This window comes from Diospyros lotus, chromosome 14, assembly GCF_014633365.1.
Source record: "Diospyros lotus cultivar Yz01 chromosome 14, ASM1463336v1, whole genome shotgun sequence".
Lineage (NCBI taxonomy): Eukaryota > Viridiplantae > Streptophyta > Magnoliopsida > Ericales > Ebenaceae > Diospyros > Diospyros lotus.
Window position 1 is genome coordinate 4,814,451 of NC_068351.1, and position 18,561 is coordinate 4,833,011.

An 18,561-nucleotide genomic window follows, 5' to 3' on the forward strand; every position below is an offset into this window, starting at 1 on the left:
TCGTCACGGTAAGACGTAGTAGTCTCTAGCAGCCAAGGGAGAGAAAAAGGAGGACTGATTTGATTTGATTCGATGGTGGGAGGGAGTTGGAGGCAGGTGGACAGCGTGAAACACACAAAGCAAAGGATATGGAATATTTAATTAATCTGTGTGACTTTGTTTGTCTCAACTGAGGCTGACCTAATCTTGTGGCTGTCTGTGTCTGATGTTAAACTGAGTCACGCATGCAATGCAATCCAATGCAACGCGACTAATTTTTATTAGTAATTTTCAACGACTCTTCAATTTCATTATTTTCAATCACAAAACTAAACCTTTTTTATTTTTATTTTTAAAAGCATAAATAAATATTATGTCTAAAAATTGGGGAGAAATGACTGTCTGGTGGGGTGGCGCGAGTACACACGTGGATTCTACTGGAGACGATATATTAATTAATTCCAGTCAGCCTCCTCAACTGCTCTACTGAGGACTCAGACTCTCTCTCTCTCTCTCTCTCTGTTTTCAACTTCTAGGGCTCAGTTCAGTGTTCTTCTGAATGGAGGTCGAGGCTCAGAGCCTTTCCAACTTCGATCTCACTGCAAGCTCGCCATTCTCCTACTCAGAGCTCCAGAAACAGGAGTTTCGGGGCTCCGAAATGCCACAGTCTCCGGCGGATCACCGTGAGAGGCGCAGCGGCTGTGCGACGCGCGAGGACTCCAAAATGGCTGCGCCGCTGCCAGTCGATGGGCCCCAGCGGGAGGTTGCTGAGGAGGACAACGTTCCGATTCCGGCCGTTGTACCGGCGATTTGCAAGTCGAGTGCGGCGATGAAGGTGCAGAAGGTTTACAGGAGTTACCGGACCAGGCGCATGTTAGCGGACTCCGCCGTAGTCGCTGAAGAGCTCTGGTACCTCTTGAATATTTTCTCTCTCTCTTTTACTCTATCACACATTAAACACATGCCGATGCGTTGGTATGTAGTTCAAAGAGTTGACAGTCAGGATGTTTATGTTAAAGGTGGCTAGCGATCGACTATGCTCGATTGAGTCGCAGTACAATCTCCTTCTTCAATTTTTCGAAACCGGAGACGCCGGCGTCGCGGTGGAACCGAATCATCTTGAATGCTTCTAAGGTTCACGTCTTCTAAATTTCTGTTCCTTTTTGATCTTTGTCTTGTAATAGAGATTGGCCTAACAAAAAGAAAAGGAGATTGCAATTATAATAGTCCTGCTAATGTTTTCCCTCTTCGATATTGTTAGGTGGGTAAAGGTTTATCCAAGGACGCAAAAGCACAAAAACTGGCTTTCCAACACTGGATTGAAGCCGTGAGTTCTTTTACAGCTTTTTGCCTTGTCTATTTCTTTCTAGTTCCTCCTTTTTCGTTCTTTCACTAATTCATAATACATTTTTTATTCTTTTGCAGAAATTTATAACTTTTTCTGTTCGTTCCATTATCTACCTTGCAAATTTCCTGGCCTTTTATTACGAAGTTGGGGGTTTTTAATTTTTCATTTTGCTGCGTGTGAACTTCAGATTGATCCTAGGCATCGTTATGGGCATTGCTTGCATAAGTATTATGAAGAATGGTGCAAAACTGATGCTGGTCAACCATTCTTCTATTGGTAAGAGATATCTCGATTAGTCTTTCTTATGATTATTTATTTATTTTTTTCTGCTTTTTTATTTTATATGTTTGTTTGAAGACTTTCCTTGTTTCTTCGTAAATGTTGGAAGGTTCTCCTTCATGCAGTAAGACTAACTGCTTCCTTAGTGTGGTATGGTCAAGGACCAATTGTTGCTTTTATCACGCCCCTGTTGTGGCCTGATCAAGTGCCAGTTGAAGCTTTATAAAGCGCATGTGCAATTAATTAATTGCCTTAGCAGGATCTGGAGCTGCTATAGGCAATGGAGATTACTCCTTCCCTCCTCTTTTCTGGCTCTGGCAACCTAATCCTTCAGCCTTTTAGCTGAAAAAGTATTTATAAATTGATAAGACTAGGGTCGAATCCAATTTTCTCAACTACAATTGACAGTTAAGTTTTAGTCATGATAAAACTGCTTTATGTAGAAAAAAAACCTATTTTATGTATAGGTTGATGCAGGAGATAGCTGAACGGCATCATTTATTAATTTGTTAAATGTTGTTGGTATTTTATGCTTTTAATTTAGAGTAAGGATTAGTAATCAATGTGAAGATCAACCTAACTAGAAGTAAACAAAACTAAACAAGGAACTTGCAACTAACAACAGTTGGCTTTGGTGAATTAGTGAATTTACAACATGATATGTCAACAGCTTATTGTTGTCCAATAACACATTTGGCTTCATTTAATTAAGTCTGCACCATTTGATTTTGTAGGTAATTCCCTACCTGAAATAATGAACTAATTAAATCAAGTGATATGTTTACTTCTCTTATTTATGCTACTTTAGAGGCCTATGGCAGCATGTTAGGCAATAAAATAAAAGCAACTTTGCCTGCATATAATCCTTATGCCACTTACTGATATAGGAGAAATATGCTTGAATTCATGAAAATGTAGAAATGATAAAGCAAAGTAGACACAAAGGGGTTAATAATAATTAGATTTAAGTGGAAACTTAAATGCAATGTCAATGCAAAAAGTCCTGATTCAAGATGTTGCTATCTCATACATATTTTTTCTCCTTTAGAGCTATTGGCACAGCACATTTCTGTAGATGAATCAGATGTGAAGACCTTTTTAATTATTGCAGGTTGGATGTCGGAGATGGCTCGGAGGTTGATCTTAAAGATTGCCCAAGATCAAAGCTTCGACAACTATGTATCAAATACCTTGGACCTGTATGTAGATCACTTCGGGGCTTCATGGCAAAATTGATTTTGTGATTGCATTACTGCAAACTCTTTGAAGTGTTAGTTCCATCCTATTTGCTCCTGAATAATGCTGTTCTTTTCATGATGTTTGTTTCTTTTCTCCACGACTGAAAAAAACAGCAAGAGAGGGAACATTATGAATATATTGTAATGGAGGGGAAGATAGTGCACAAACTTAGTGGAACTTTGCTCCATACAACTGAGGCAAAGCCTGAGGTGAAATGGATATTTGTCATGAGCACCTCCAAGAAACTTTATGCTGGTCAGGTTAGACCTGATATATATATATATATATATGTAATGACCTGTTCATGGCCTCCTTCTTTTCTTTTCTTTCATTGTGGCTTGAAACCTAAAGTTTTTGTTACCTTCAGAAAAAGAAAGGAGTGTTTCATCATTCCAGCTTCCTTGCTGGAGGGGCTAGTTTAGCTGCTGGAAGGCTTGAAGCAGAGGATGGAATACTTAGGGTAATGAAAACAGAGCTATTATTTTCCTAATACACTTATTCCTGAAAGCTTATTTCTGTGTGCTCTTCAAACTCTCTTCACTTTTTTGGATAGGTTAATTATGCAAACCAGTATCATACTTGCATCTAATAGAGGATTTATCCTGACTCAAATATACTCTAGCTTCTGATTTTTTTTTTTTGCCTTTCTTTTCAGTCAATATCTCCATATAGCGGACATTACCGGCCAACTGAAGACAGTCTAGACGGCTTGTTATCATTCCTTAAGGAAAATGGAGTGAACATTGATGAAGTTGAAGTATGTGACATCTTTCTGTTCTACTGTGTGGCTTTGTGCTCGTAGATTTTTGTTCAGAGTTTTAACTGTTCTGATCTTGTTTTGTGAAGTGAAATGAAATGGCTAAAAAATCTGGATCTCTATGTGATACAAAATATTGGAATAACACCATAAAATCGTTGGGAAAATATTGTGAAAATTATCTATAAGGTAAATTTGAACATGAATAAATCCAATGTCTTTAAAGTCGTTCATAGTCACGTAATTCCCACAATATTTTCCCAACAATCTGCCTGTCTGCTTTGAAGAAGTCCAAACTCCCAAAAGGCTGTTAGGGACCAGCAATTCCAGCCTTTGCAACACAAACTTGTTTTGAATGTGTCCTTGATCTTCTAGATCAATCTCCAGTCTCATTTTACTTCCACCTGTCCTATTGGCAAACTTGTAATGTCCAGAATGTAGAATATTGCTTTTTCATCATGTATCTTTGCCTTGTAACAGAATTTAAAACCTCTCATTTTCAGATACGCAAGGCAAATGAAGATTATGAGAACTTGGAAGAGAGAAAATCAAGCAGAGAAGAAATTGCATCTGAATTTTCAACAAATTTGGACTCCCCAGACCTTGATATACCCAAGCAAGAGGAAAAAGATAACTCACCAGTACCAACTGAGGCCCCCGAAACCGAAACCAAAAACAACTACACCTACAGGAGGACTCTATCCGGTGGTCTCAAAAGCCCAAGAGCCGAGGTGCCCAAGACAGCTATATTGGAAAGGATTAATTCGAAGAAAGCAGCCCGCTCATATCAGTTGGGTTATCAACTATCGAGGAAATGGTCAACTGGTGCGGGTCCAAGAATTGGTTGCGTCGCTGACTACCCTGTGGAATTGCGGTTACAGGCCCTTGAGTTTGTCAACCTCTCCCCGAGAACTCCTCAAACCCCGTCAAGCTACGGGCTCATGGCTGGCCTTGCGTCGCCTAGATCATGTCTTGCATCGGATCTCCATGATGGTAACTCGACCTCCAATGTCTAAATCCGTAGCTGTTACCCCTCCCAACTCCTTATTGTTTTTTGCTTTTAGGGGCTTTTGGCTTGTGTAAATTCCTCTACTTTCTATGTTTTACTTGGGTGCCCTTTGAGCTATCTTCATCTCAATTTTCTTATCAGTCTCCATTTAGCTTTTTCCTGCAGAATCAGTGTTGCAATACAAATGTAAATTCCTGGTCTTTTTATGTTTCTTGAGATCCCTTTAAGCCTTCAATTTCACTAGTCTCCATGGCGGTTTGTAACTAATTGCATAATGAATGTCATTAAAAACTTTTAACTGCTACAGCGATTATGGACAATTTTTTGTCGGCAATAATGTATAAATAAAATTCTCTAAAATATCATATAAAATAATGTGGAAAATGATATCTTTGCATATTTTTATCAAAAGTAATGAATTATGCCATTTTATACCATTAAGTTTTATGTAGATTCTTTTTGCACATATTTAATATATATATATATATATCACTTGAATTTTGTTCTAAGTGATTTTTTTTTTTTGTACAAGTTAAGTTATTATATTTTTTCCTGTTAAGAATTTTGATTTTTCAAATGGATGGTAAAATTATGAAAACATTACGACCTTAGTACAGTAGTAGTTTGATAGTATTTTTTATTTTATAAAAATATGTGTATTTTCTTTTCATCTTAATTTGGCAAAAGAGACAGGGTGGAAGTGGAATGACACTTGGAGACCCACTGGGCCGCACACGGGCTTAGCTTTAACTCATGCTTTGCACTTTTTAACCGTCGCCCAGTGCAAGGCAAATCCACTGAGCGTAAATCCACCGTCATTAACAACCCCCCCCCCCCCCCCCCCCCCCCCCCCCCCCCCCCCCCCCCCCCCCCCCCCCCCCCCTCTCTCTCTCTCTAAAGTGTTCGATGCATGTGCTTCTGCATTTCCTCTGGAAACTTTCATTGAGCAATCCAATCCCAATGATAATAATAACTTTAAAAGCCTAACATGTGTTAAGATGTGACTCAAAATCAGATGAGTCTGTTGACAGATAACTTGAATTTGTCAACCAGTAGTGTCTAAGATTTGAAACTGTCGACCTCCAATATTATTAGTCATTAGAGACTACAGTCCTAATTGATTTCTCTATTTCTTTTAGACACCTAAATTCCCCTATATGTATGTGTAATCGGAGCGAATTGAACGTACAAAAAAATAAGCATTTTATATCTTAATTTTTCACTATTGAGTGCTAGGAGTCGCTTGAAAATAAGAATTTTTACTTTGTAGTCTTCTTGAGAAATAAGGTGAATATTTTTTATTATAATCTTTTATATTATATTATGTTAATAGATTGACTAAAAACAATACTCTTGTCTTGATTAGGATTCGTTCTTGAATTCGAACATGTAAATCTCTTTGTGTTCATCATGTATATGTATATTGAATTATTAGTTTATGTATTTTTATATTATTCATATTTTTTTTAACTCTTTTCTCAACTATTGATCACTTATCAATCGACAATTAGTATATTGAATTATCTCCATTTATATTCGTATAAGCCATTAGTCGACAGTAATATTAGAAACTATCGACAGACAGAATTCACAACATGGAATAAGTTCTTTGCATGTGCATGTAAAATCAATATTAATCTTTTTTTTTGGAAAATAAAAAATAAGGAGCGCAGTTTAGCAGACGAAACCTGTCAGCCCCCGGACAGAGCCACGTATGTTCCAGCTCTCCGGCGCTTAACTGCAAAGTAACCCGGTCGGCACGTGCGGAGTGTTCGCAGGCATAGCAGCCGACGTGGACAAGACCGATACGTGGCGATCATACATACACGGGCTCCACAGGGAAAAGACCTCGCTCCGTGATCTGGCATTACACGTGTCAGTTCCTCTGCCTCTGTGGGGGCAATTCACACCCCCCCAAAATACCTCTCCTCTCCCTCCCTCCCTCCCTCCCCCACTCTCTGTCCGTTCCTCTCTTTTTATTTACATCTCCCCTCTCCGCCACTCTCTCTCTCTCTCTCTCCGTTGTGGACTCTTGAGTTGAATCAACCAATATGGAGAATCGGTCGCTGGTTTCTGATTCCAAGTCCATGTCGCCGCCGTGTCCGACGACAGAGGCGGTGGCGGGGAGGGATTGGGTGGCAAGCAATGAGTTCGAAGCGGCGGAGGCTTTGGCCGGCTTGGCCCATTCGGCGGTGCAAGAGAGCGGGACTTCTTCTGGTTGTAGTCAAATAAAACGGCCCTGCCAGAGTATCAAGAACGGGTTGCCGGCCGGAGACTCCGGGATGAAGCCTGAATTCTCTGTCCGTAAATGCTCTGTTTCTCCTGAGGTACGTTACGTTATGGTTAAGCATTTTTTAGTTCTGTGATTTAGTGACCGAATTTGGCTATACCTTAATTCAATTTCCTGAAATCAGTTCATTTGATTCAGTACTTCTGAGATCAAGTCAATCAAATTCAGACCAAATCAGAAGTATTTACCATGAATTTGGAGCTACTACAAGTCTAACTAATAACTTTCAATTTTAAGATTAGTGAAGAGGGCTAATTCACCTTAGCGAGTTCCTCCTTTCATGGAATGAGAATACTACTTCTCTTGATTTCATTCGCGTAGGTTCTGGTTCTTGCTAACTTTGAAGCTTATTTTATCTTCAAAAATAACAGAAGGAGACGGGCACAGTACAGTTTTAAAGATTGGCTTGATTAATACTTTGTTTTGAAATGTATTTAGATATTCTATCCATAAAAGGTAACTACATGTGTTAACTTACCCCCAAGGAGTGGAAATGTTTAAAGGGGGGTGGCTCGAATTACCAAAGGAGCTGGTGGGGTGCTTCAAGCATATTTATAAATTATAATGAGCAGGCTTCATAGAATCCTAGGGTGCAGAGCTCCATTGGCCAAAGCTGAGGGTGTGTCATGAGGAGCTTGGTGGATAGCTATATTGATTGAGCCATTGTATCTCCACCAGCATCCTTATAACAGGGATCCATGGTTTGAAGTCCTTGGGTGAAGTGGTGCATTGACCAAGCTAAGGCCGTGCAGTGAGTCTGCGGGGCAGTTCTAGTGGATAGCTATATCACTTGAATATTGGTGTCTTCATGAGCATCCTTATATCAAGCACCCGTGGTCTGAAAAGCTGTTGTGCTCTTTTACTCAATTCCATCTTTAAGGATGATGGATCTGAGTGGAATTATGGAAATCTAAGTGCCACTTCATTGAGTAGGCATTTGGAGTGATATGAAGGCTTGATTCTAGGGAGATTTCGGAAAGAGGGGAATTCGGGAAGAATGGAAGGCTTGTTTACCCACTTGTGAATCCGGACATGGAGATCTTTATGCCTCTTCAGGAGATTGGCACGTTGGCAAACATACGGAGTTAATCTGCTGATGTGGTCTTAAAAAATATGCTCCTGAGGTAGAGCTACTGCTGAGTACCCAGAACCTCTTTTCTAGGTGGGGGCATGTCATTTCTGCTAGTTATTCAACTGGTCGCTTTAGGATGTTTTCTACTACTTACTGAGCTGCCCTTCACACACATGCTCACAGGCGCACGTATATTTTCCTTTGTGGAACTTGAGCAAAAATATTTTTGTTTGCTCTAAGATCTGACTCTAGTTATTGAGAAGCAACATGAAAAGATATGCAGTGCGATGAAAATGGCGAAGGTTGTGCAGGATCCTGAATTACTTAATCCAAGTCCCAGGTGCACCACAAGTTATGCATCTTTTAGTGGCAGCAAGTCGAGACATAATTTGACCGAAGTACATACAATTCCAATTTCTTATATGAAATTTATTGTTGCCTATTATTAGCTAATGTTTGTTTTTCTTAATCAGGCTGAGAAGGAAGCAAGGAGGATACGCAGGGTATTGGCTAACAGGGAGTCGGCAAGACAGACAATTCGCCGTAGACAGGTGGCTTTCTGTTTGCTCAATCTAATAAAAGTCCTTTTTAGAACTCCAGCTTGATCTACTTAGCTTGACTTTGTTAAAGTTCCCTTGATCTTTTGTTTGTGGAGGTATGCTTTTCCAGACTAATTCTTGTCTTTTGATATCTCATCTTGCTTAAATCTCACTGCTGTTATATTTTCCTCCATCACTAACTTCCCATTTTGATACAGCTATTTTTCAATTCCAATTTCTATTCTTTCACTTGACTACTTGCATCTTCTACTGTGCATTTACCTCTTAAATTCTCTATTGCTTAATCTTTTTTATATTCTTATTTATTTATTTATTTATTTTTGGTTTGGGTTGGGGGGGGGGGGGGGAGGATGTATGCCTCATAATTTGTAACAATGGGTTGATAAACAGTACACTGCTAGGATTCTTGTGGTTGAAGCCCAGAAACTTAGTATGCACGTGTAAACCAGCATATCTCTTTTCAACACTCTAACTGGCTGATAGAGCTCCTGTACCTGAATGCAGAGGTTAATGGGCATATTCCAGCTACTGTTTGTCCATGTGAAAAGGGAAAAACAAAAAGAAGTGAGGTGGTTAATGGTGGCTAATTCAATTTTGTCATTACTGAAGGAACAGCTCCCCACCCCCTTTCCAATATTTGAATGCTCAATGGGGATATTGAATGGATCTCTTTCTTGCTGTTTGACTTTTTTACTTAATATATGTGTTCGGGGCTTTACTTCTGCTGTGGCATAGCTATTTATATAAAGAAGATGATTTTTCCTGTCTTTTCACCATTAATTTTTAAAAAGTGAAAATTTGTAATCATATGTAATTTGGAACTGCCAAAACGAGTGAAATTGATAGTATTTACATTATAGTAGATGGGAAACTAGTAAATGTGATGGGATTAACATTAAAGTGGACGAGGAGCCATATATATTAACATAGTGAGGGGTCCTGTCAGTTTCTTTTATTTGATATAGGAGCCAGCTTGTACCATTTGATGTAGGAGCTAGCTTGGATGGTCTATTTTGTTTGTAAGTTGTGTTAGTTCTTTGCAGATGTATTTTATTGACTTACTATTTTCGATATCATTACATTTTTACTCTGTTTAAGGCTGTGTATGAGGAATTGACCAGAAAAGCAGCGAGTCTGGCATTGGAGAATGAGACTTTGAAGAGGGTAGGTGGCATTTCATTTCTCACATATTCTTTCCTTTATTTCATATCATTTGGACTTGTGCTATATCCATCAGTCTTGTGGTTGGCAGTAACATCAAACCATTCTTGCTTGTACATAGAATTTCTAGCTCCTGTACTTTCACATGTGGGGAGGTGTGTGTGTGTATTATGTAGTAGTTCCTCAATTCTTAATGCTAACATTACTGGTCTTTGCTGTGTTTATTCCTTTATGATGACAATTGATCCTGGAAGGACATGGAGTTGGCTCTGAAAGAATATGATTCTTTGAAGATCATCAATGAAAGTTTAAAAGGAGAGGCAAGACATGACTGGCCCTGTAGAGAGGTTAAATGCTTTAAGTGTTTCAGCTTACATATGTCCTACTTTGCAGATGGCTAAGACAATGAAGACCCAAGTAGAGGAAAGTCGAGTAGATTCAAATTCAACCAATGGTGAGATATCTACTCCACCCATCACTGGGCCACTCATCTTTTACAACCAATCTCAGTTTACACCATATATTTGGCCTGCCATCATTCAATCTTCAGATCTTATGCGATTACCAGATGAATCCCAAAATCCCATTTTTGTTCCATCAATAGCTCCCATGCTTGCCATTACTAAACCTGATTCATCCCGTGAACAAGCAAATTGCCCAATTAGAACTCCCGTAGGGACTCCCTTGTATATCCTACCATGCACTTGGTTCTTCCCTATTCCTGGTAATACGAGTGATTATCACCTGAGGTCCACCTTTGATTTGAATTGTGAACCAAATGAAACTGCTGTGACCAGCCAATGTGCTGCTAGTGCGTCTTCGAGAACTGTTGGACATTCAGAGAAGCACCAAGCTCCGCTGCCCGTTACTGCTAAATCAGAAACTTCTGGTTCAGTAGAAGCCATATCTGCTAACCGTCTCCATGATAGCCCACTTACAGTTCCACCAAATGAAGATGGCCGGCATATGTGGCTTCAGTCAGAAGGACGATTCATCCTTGCACCAGCACCACTAAATTCTGTTCGACCCACATCAGTTGTCAAACACGATGTTCTCCGGAAATCAGACAACCTTGCCAGTGTCCAAGCGTTTTCTTCAACATCTAATCATACTGCAAATGCTTTCCCAGAAACCAAAAAAGATCTGAATGCTTCCCCAAGCAAAAAACTAGCGGATACCAGTGCTGCGGCTGAGGCCAGGAAGAGAAGGAAGGAACTCACAAAGTTGAAGAGGCAGAATTACTGCTAGTTCTGGATGCAGCATTGATCTTCCGTATCCTTGTATTTGTTTTGAACCTGAACCACTGATGTTGCCTGAGCTTGCCAGTTTCTAACCTCGAGGACTTGTTGGAGGTCAAACATTTGGTAAACATATGGCTTTCTTGTGGTTTTTAGCTGGGTGCTATTCATGGATCATTTATCAGGGTAAAGGGTTTTTCATGCTTGCAGGATGATTTTGAGATGCCTGGTTGCTGGAAATCTTAGCGGAATGTGCTTTGTTTTCCTGGCAAAATCAGAGTTTTGAGTCTGACAGGAGCTACCCTACGATTAGGCGAGAAATTTATTTTCTTCCTTAACTTCCAGTTGTAACACTTAAAGTTATGCTTACAACAGTGCAAGTCTTTCCAATTTTGCTAGGTCTTGTGTCGGAGATGGACAGAGCAAAGTACAGAGAGTAAACATTTGAAGGAGTATATTATTGGAAGAGTACTAAGATATCTAGAACTACTTTCTGCAACATGTTGCTGTGACATCAATGTTATTCTTGTTGAATGTTTCCTAAATGTTAGGCTAAATGGAAGAGACGACTTGGCTGTTTAATTAGTGCGGGAATGTTTACTAAAAAACCGATGCATAGCCTAAGTGACCACTGGGAAACTCTCTAAGATACCAAACATTAAGTTCTGCCCATTCCATCTTTTTTATGATATCAACCATTTCAGCATCTCGGGAGGATTACGCATTCTTTCTTTAAGAGTCACTCCGGTCAGACAAAGCTGAGAAGAAGAGAGAGAGAGAAGAAACGGGGAGCTTTTATATAATTATTCCAACTTAAAATTTGCACAACCCTTTGTATACTTTCGTTAGCAGGATGCTAACTTAATTATTCAGCCTTTTCTTGCAAGAAATAAACTAAACCATAGAACTAGTAGAACAGAACTTTACATGGCCAAATCCTAATTCCTAGTCCTCATTGTAGCCGCTCATTTAATGCCTTGTAAACCACAATTGGGCTTCTCACGGTGTGCTTGGAGCCGTCTCTCCACTCCAACGCCGCCGACAGAAGCCAATCGTCGTGGTGTAGAAACCCCCCTTCCAATACAACCTTGAACGATCTCCTTTGGTTCAGCCGATGAAACGACAGTGTGTTTGGAACAACCGAAATGTTAAGCCCCTTGGGCGCCTTCACTGTGGCTTTGTAGATGGATTTTGGGTCCCCGACGTTGGTGACAGTCCGGCGAAACACGGCCGAAATGCTGGTGCTGCACTTGGGCAGTTGGATGTGCATGGAGGGGTAGTTCAAGCCGTCGATTCCTTGGGCTGGTGGCCGGTATTTCGAGCAGTCGTAAGCCTTCTTGTCGCCGGTGAGGAGGCCGATGGTGGAGCTGTTGTACCCTTCCTTGCACAGGAACTTAATGTAGGATTCCTCGGAAAGGTCATAGACGAGGCCAGGATCTAGAGCTTTCCTGGGATGTATCTGTTGATCATCCAATTAATTAGTATTTATCAATTTTAGCTGCTACATATTATCTTAGTTGATTAGGTTTAGAGAAATGGTAACCTGGCCGGCGCCGGAGCCTAGCTCGGCGTCTTTCCCCTTGATCTTTATTCTTGTTGCTGAAGTAAATGGAACAAAGACCGATTAGTCCACAAGTTTTAGATAGATTAATTCCATGCAACTAAGATGGGTTCGGTTTTTGGAGGGGTTACCGGTGGTCATAAGAGCAGACTTAATTGCCGCTGGCGACCACTCGGGGTGGAAGGATTTGACATAAGCAGCAGCGCCGGAGACATGAGGGCAAGCCATGGACGTCCCAGATATTATGTTAAATTTCGAAATCCGCTTGTCCATTGGATCTCCTGTTATAGATGACAGTTCTGTATATGCCGCCAATATGCTCAGCCCTGGCGCTGCTATATCAGGCTGTACAAACAAAATGCTTCTTTATGAATGGAAGATGATAGATTATGTGTCGTAAAAATAGCGTCTTTTACGAATCTCTGAGACCCTTGCAAAAGAGGGGGTGGAGGCTGGGGAGAGCATAGTGAGAGATTAATTACTTTGAGGATGTTGATAGAGATTGTCTGGGGGCCTCTGGACGAGAAAGAAGCGATCAACGGAGCAGCCGTTTTGGTGACTCTCGACTTGTATATAATGGCTCTGGCCGCTCTGTTAAATCCATAGATGAACAAACATCCATCCATATTAGCAATGAGTAGTTTGCGTTCCTAATAAAAGAAGAAAATTAAGAGAAGAAAGAGCTAGAGCGTACCTGGTAGAGTTGATGTACTTGTCGATCATGGTTCCATCTTCTCGCGACACCACAGTGGCCGGATTAAGAAAGGTGAAGGCTGCATCTGAATCTGAAGAATCCGTTGACATGATCGTTCCGACGCCGCCCAGATCCTTGACGGTGTAGTCCTGCCCGCCAATCAATCCGACACAGTACACTATCTTCCCCATCACCTTGTTGGCCAACAGCGTCCCCCAGTCGCATTCACTACGATTTTCCGATGAATTTATCAGTACACACCCCACCCGTATAATCTCATAATTGCATGTTCTCTAGATAGAAAAACAAGCTCTAGAACGTGTACCTGGGGTATCCATAAGTGGAAGCATTAGAACTTCCTGCAAGTAGTCCACTGGTTAGAGGATACATTTGTTTCTTCAACGAGAATGTGTTGATGGATCGCCCCTGCCACCCCAAAAACATATATGAGAGCCGAAAAGATTAGAGAGAGAGAGAGAGAGAGAGAGAGAGAGAGAGAGAGACTTACAGTGGCATGCTTTCCATTACCCAATTTAACAGTGGTCTTGAATTGCCGGTCGAGGCTGCTGGCGGCCACCGTGAAGATCCACGGTGCCACATTCTCGACGGTCGACAAATACGGCCCGCTGTTCCCGGCCGAGCAAGAAGTCAAGATCCCTTTCTTCATGGCATGGAACGCTCCAATGGCGATCACGTCCTCGAAATAGTTCTTGGCGAATCCACCGATAGAGACCGATATAATATCCACCCCATCGGCAATGGCTTCGTCGAAGCCGGCCAGCAAATCGGCGTCGGAGCAGCCGATGCCCCAGCAGACCTTGTACATTGCGATTCTGGCGGACGGGACTCCGCCGCGGGCAGTCCCTTTGGCGAAGCCGTACAAGCTGGCGCCCTTCACCGTAGCTCCAGCGGCGGTGGAGGAGGTGTGCGTGCCGTGCCCCTGGGTGTCCACCGGAGAAAGATCGTCTGTCGGAGAGGCAGCGTTATCCAGGTTGATGTATTTCGCTCCGATGAGCTTGCTGCTCGTTTTGGGAAGAGGTTCCAAGTTAAAATCCCATAATTGCAAGGTACGAAGCGTGTTATGAAATTATTTTTTTCACTAATGGATGAGCTCATAATCCAGCTATATCGCACCACATACATCTAGATTTGGTTAAACATTTAGATGTATTGTGTAACGTGATCCAGAGAGAGAGAGAGAGAGAGAGAGAGAGAACTTGTTGCATCCAGTGAAATTAGCTATCTTTTCACATTTGCCTTTCCATTTGTTTGGAGGAGGTCCATAGCCACTATCTTGGAAACTGGGTGAGCTCGGCCAAATTCCTGGAAATAGACATACGTAATAAGGTGCTTTTAATAACGTACCACCCACCAATGTGATGACTAAGCGGTATTTATATATATTGTACCTGTATCCAACAGACCAACTATAAGGTTGCTTTCAGCGTTATGGTTCCTTTTCACTTTCTCAGGCAAACCTAAAAAGTCCCATGATCTTGTGGTGTGAAGCTTACGTACTGTGCTCGGGAACACTGATATCACACCACGTCTTTCTGCAAATCAACACTCCAAAGTATCAATTAACAATCTCAGTAACTATACCAACCACTATATATATATATATATCATAAATAACACATTAATTAATTTTCAAATGTTATGTATCATCATCATTAGTCTCTCTATACGGCCATGCATCCACCTGATAATCTACTTGCTTCATGAGGCAACAGTCTCGCTGCAAACGCATTAATGCTCTTCCCGTAGCTATGTATCTTCGATTCTCTGGCTATCCTCTCGCTGTCACCAAAACGAATTAAGGTTCATATATATGCGCATGCATGATATTTGATATAATTAATTAATGCAACTCAAAAGGAAAGATGGGGTTCTTCTATCCGGTGCTCCGGATAATAGTGCATGGATTTACACACGATTGCTACTTATCTAATTAAGGGCGCAAGATAGAAAAGATTGGTCGGGGAGGACTTACTCTCCGATTGCATGGGTAAGAAGCGTGTGGTGGATATCCATTAATGCTACGCCAGCAGTGTACCGAGGCAGTTCTCCCATGTACACGATATACGTCTGTACAAGTACAATTCATCAAATTAATATAGTAGAAGAAGAACAGCTAGCTCTTGTTCCATTAGAAAAAAGAATTAAAAAGAGTAACCAAACAAGTAAAATGAAACATATATGTACACCTTTCTGCCATCGTTAGCTGATGCAGCAAAAACACAGAGACCGAAGAGGGCGAGTACTAGTGAGGCTCTTGAAATTTCCATGGCTGGCTTTGTTTGATCCCTCTCCCTCTCTCAAACACAGGATTGAATAAATGATAGTTCATCACTAGCAATATTAGTTGGATTAAATAGCGAGGAGGAGGGGGGTTCTGTTGCTGTGATGGTGCAACGGCTTGCCTGCAATCTCTCACACGGATGCATCTCTGCGCGATATTCTCAAATGGAGCTATTATTTTGTTTTGATTGAAATGACAAATAAAAACGAACTATACACTACGGATTTGGTGGCTTCCAGTTTGGAGGTAATCCTCTGATCAGTTAAAAGGCCCCACCAAGACACATATTATTGTTTATTAAATCAAGAAAAATAGTTCCGGTAAGAAGTAACACAAAATATGCATGGGAACAAAACAAGAAGGGGACTTACAAATCTACTAATATTGTACGGAAAGAATAAGCAAAGCTTGTGCCCTGAAATATCTACCTAGCTAGCTAAACTTGAAAAAGAAATTGAGTGAAGCTTTTGAATCAAATTAATTTGTACCTAGCTGTAATAATTTTGTTGCTCATTATATAATGGATGAATATGCATTGAGCAAAGTGGGGAATAACGTAATTAGGTACTTGCTCTAGCATTAATTATGCAGCATAAGGAGAGGTTAATGATCTTAATATGAACTGACGACAATGATTGATGCAAAGGATAGGTTTACAAAGAGGATAATTAAAGCTTTCAAATGGCCCCGGCTCTTGCATTGTGCTGGCCCTCGAGATAGGTCAGCCCAGTATAGCTTTTGGCCCAGTCTGGACAGGGTGAGTTGGGCCGGCCAAAGAGCCTTTTGAAGAGCCTATTGGTGCATACGTACATGTGTATATACTTCAAGGGCGGAGCCTGCCCGCCATCTCTAGTGATAATGGAAGCAGATGATAGACAAGGCATTAGACTTTTTATTAAGTATATTAATGCAGTTGTATTATATCTGTTAATATCAATTAAAAAAAAGAAAGAGTTTAACAACATTTTCCCTAATTGGCTTGCATTTAATTAATGAAAGGGGTAAAATGGCAAAAAATTAAAATAATACTATATTAAAAAGACATTAGAACCTTAAATTAGGTCTTGACAAATGATGAGATCAATATATGGTCGTCAATGACAAGAAAGACAAGACTAGCAAAACAATTAAGAGGTCGTCGACCATGATTACCTCTCTTCTAAAAAAACCCTATAGAAGCATCATAAAATAAAATTGTTACTTAGACATTCAATTATGATATATTTTTTTAAAAAAACATGTATTAATATATTGTATATTTATATTAATAAAATATAAAATATAATACGTTAATGTATATATAAATAACACCAAAAATATTTCAATTAAAGTGATCGTGGTTCCAGGTGCCCTTGATATATAGTCCATTAATGACGATGATAATGATTTTGGAATAATTTTTACTATTAAATATTGTTATATATATAAGGAGGAAAAGAAATATTGTTATATAATTACTTGTATTTTTAAGGGATATTACATAACTTCTTGTAAATAAACATAACTGTTTAGAGAGTTAATATGATTATTTATATATAAAGATTTATGATTTTTGAATATATATAGTTGTATGTCAAAATATATGATTTTTGATTTAAAAGTAATTCAGGGACATAATTATGTTTAGTTATAAAAAATGACAATTTACGAATAGATGTATCTTTAATTATACTCAAAGCAAAATAATATAACTTTTATATATATTGAAGGCAAATAACACTTTAAAAATAATGATTCATCGCGATTATTTCTTGCACGTGATATTCTTATTAGGGAATAATTTATATATATATATATATATACACACACGCACATACAAATAGAGAGAGAGAGAGAGAGAGAGTCCAGATGCAATAAACATAAATAGGGAGACAGTGTATGGCCACAAGACAATCCTCGTGGACCCATGACAGCTACCACGTGAATACCCTGTTGTGAAACATATATGCTGCACTTTAATTAATCTGATTAAAAACATAAACAAAAACAAAGAAGAAGAAGAAGAAGAAGAAGCCATGAATTAATTCATCAATTAAGTTTCTTACATCCATGGATTAATTGACAGTGTGATGGATTAATGTGAGTTATTTCATTTTAAAACAAATTAAGGATATCTATCTATTGATGGATGATATATATATATATATATATGCTGATACGGTCGACTGTCTAATGATTAAATTTGTGATGATGGGGAGCTCATCATAGTTTAAAGTTTTTTCTTTTTTTGAGGAGGAGAGATAAAACAAGAGACAAAACGGTAGCAACAAACAGTGAAATGAAGCCTTTGGGGTCGAATCATGAATCCGGAAATCAAGAGCTATATTTTCGAGGATGTGTCAACACACACACACACGCACACACACACACGAAGGCCTCATGTGAAATGAATGCGCAATATATGCTGCATGTCCACACGGGCGCACATAACACACACGCACACATGGTGCAGAGACGTACGTACACAGTCATGGTGTGGTATCAAATTCCCCATGAAAACAATTATAAGATGCCTCAACGGCTCTAATTAAAACAACGAATGCAACTCAGTATCCCACTTCTCCAGCTTTAATCATCAAAAACTTGGACAAGCATTAACTAATCTGCTCCAATTAAGCAACTGGCCAAACATATCACGCACATCATCAAGATGCAGAATGGCAGAAATGTATTTGCAGTTAGTTAAGAAAGGAATGGAGAGATTAGCTAGTTAACCGTCAAGTTCATGGAGGTTCTCATATTATCTTTCGACAATATCGATTCAAACAATGCTGCTCTCGTCTCTTGATATCTTACTCATTTTTGCATTGGCGAGTTTGGTGGGGGTTTGGATTCCAAACTGTTTAGCATTTCAAACCGTTGACATTCAGATGAATCATGCATTACCAACTTCATTTCGGAAACACTATGGAATGGTACAATAGGTGGGGTCTCATGGGGATATGTATATATATATATATATGTATCATGTATGTATGTATATTTTGTACACAATTTGTATTTCATGATAATTAATGTCTGGTTTTAATTAACCCTGCCGGGACCTGGCATAATATATATCACTGAATAACC

The 18,561-nt window shown here is 39.8% G+C and overlaps 3 protein-coding genes across 5 annotated transcripts; 2 read left to right on the plus strand and 1 right to left on the minus strand.

The window, feature by feature from the left end:
- The first annotated feature begins 446 nt into the window (after positions 1–446).
- Positions 447–4,822, plus strand: LOC127791119 (IQ domain-containing protein IQM3-like). The gene is made up of 9 exons (XM_052320903.1): positions 447–888; positions 999–1,113; positions 1,241–1,306; positions 1,515–1,603; positions 2,718–2,805; positions 2,959–3,105; positions 3,213–3,305; positions 3,501–3,602; positions 4,106–4,822. The coding sequence occupies exons 1-9, from the start codon at positions 539–541 to the stop codon at positions 4,616–4,618; spliced, it is 1,563 nt and encodes a 520-aa protein (XP_052176863.1). The 5' UTR covers positions 447–538; the 3' UTR covers positions 4,619–4,822.
- Positions 4,823–6,543: 1,721 nt separating this feature from the next.
- Positions 6,544–11,533, plus strand: LOC127791140 (uncharacterized). 3 transcript variants are annotated; one of them, XR_008020873.1, is made up of 7 exons: positions 6,545–6,938; positions 8,285–8,371; positions 8,447–8,524; positions 9,632–9,697; positions 9,949–10,014; positions 10,088–11,058; positions 11,143–11,528. XR_008020873.1 is itself a non-coding variant. In XM_052320936.1 (6 exons), exons 1-6 carry the CDS (start codon positions 6,663–6,665, stop codon positions 10,940–10,942), a joined length of 1,428 nt encoding a protein of 475 aa, XP_052176896.1. In that variant the 5' UTR covers positions 6,544–6,662; the 3' UTR covers positions 10,943–11,533. The 3 variants fall into 3 exon arrangements, 1 of the variants encoding a protein (XP_052176896.1); XM_052320936.1 differs by having other exon boundaries at positions 6,544–6,938; positions 10,088–11,533; XR_008020874.1 differs by lacking the exon at positions 8,285–8,371 and having other exon boundaries at positions 6,547–6,938; positions 11,143–11,527.
- A 351-nt stretch (positions 11,534–11,884) lies between these two features.
- LOC127790137 (subtilisin-like protease SBT4.15) lies at positions 11,885–15,475 on the minus strand. Its single transcript, XM_052319429.1, has 12 exons — positions 15,395–15,475; positions 15,181–15,275; positions 14,890–14,987; positions 14,597–14,740; positions 14,405–14,510; positions 13,696–14,206; positions 13,513–13,613; positions 13,188–13,415; positions 12,976–13,084; positions 12,625–12,838; positions 12,476–12,531; positions 11,885–12,391 (listed from the first exon to the last, which is right to left on the minus strand). The coding sequence occupies exons 1-12, from the start codon at positions 15,473–15,475 to the stop codon at positions 11,885–11,887; spliced, it is 2,250 nt and encodes a 749-aa protein (XP_052175389.1).
- Between the last annotated feature and the right edge of the window lie 3,086 nt (positions 15,476–18,561).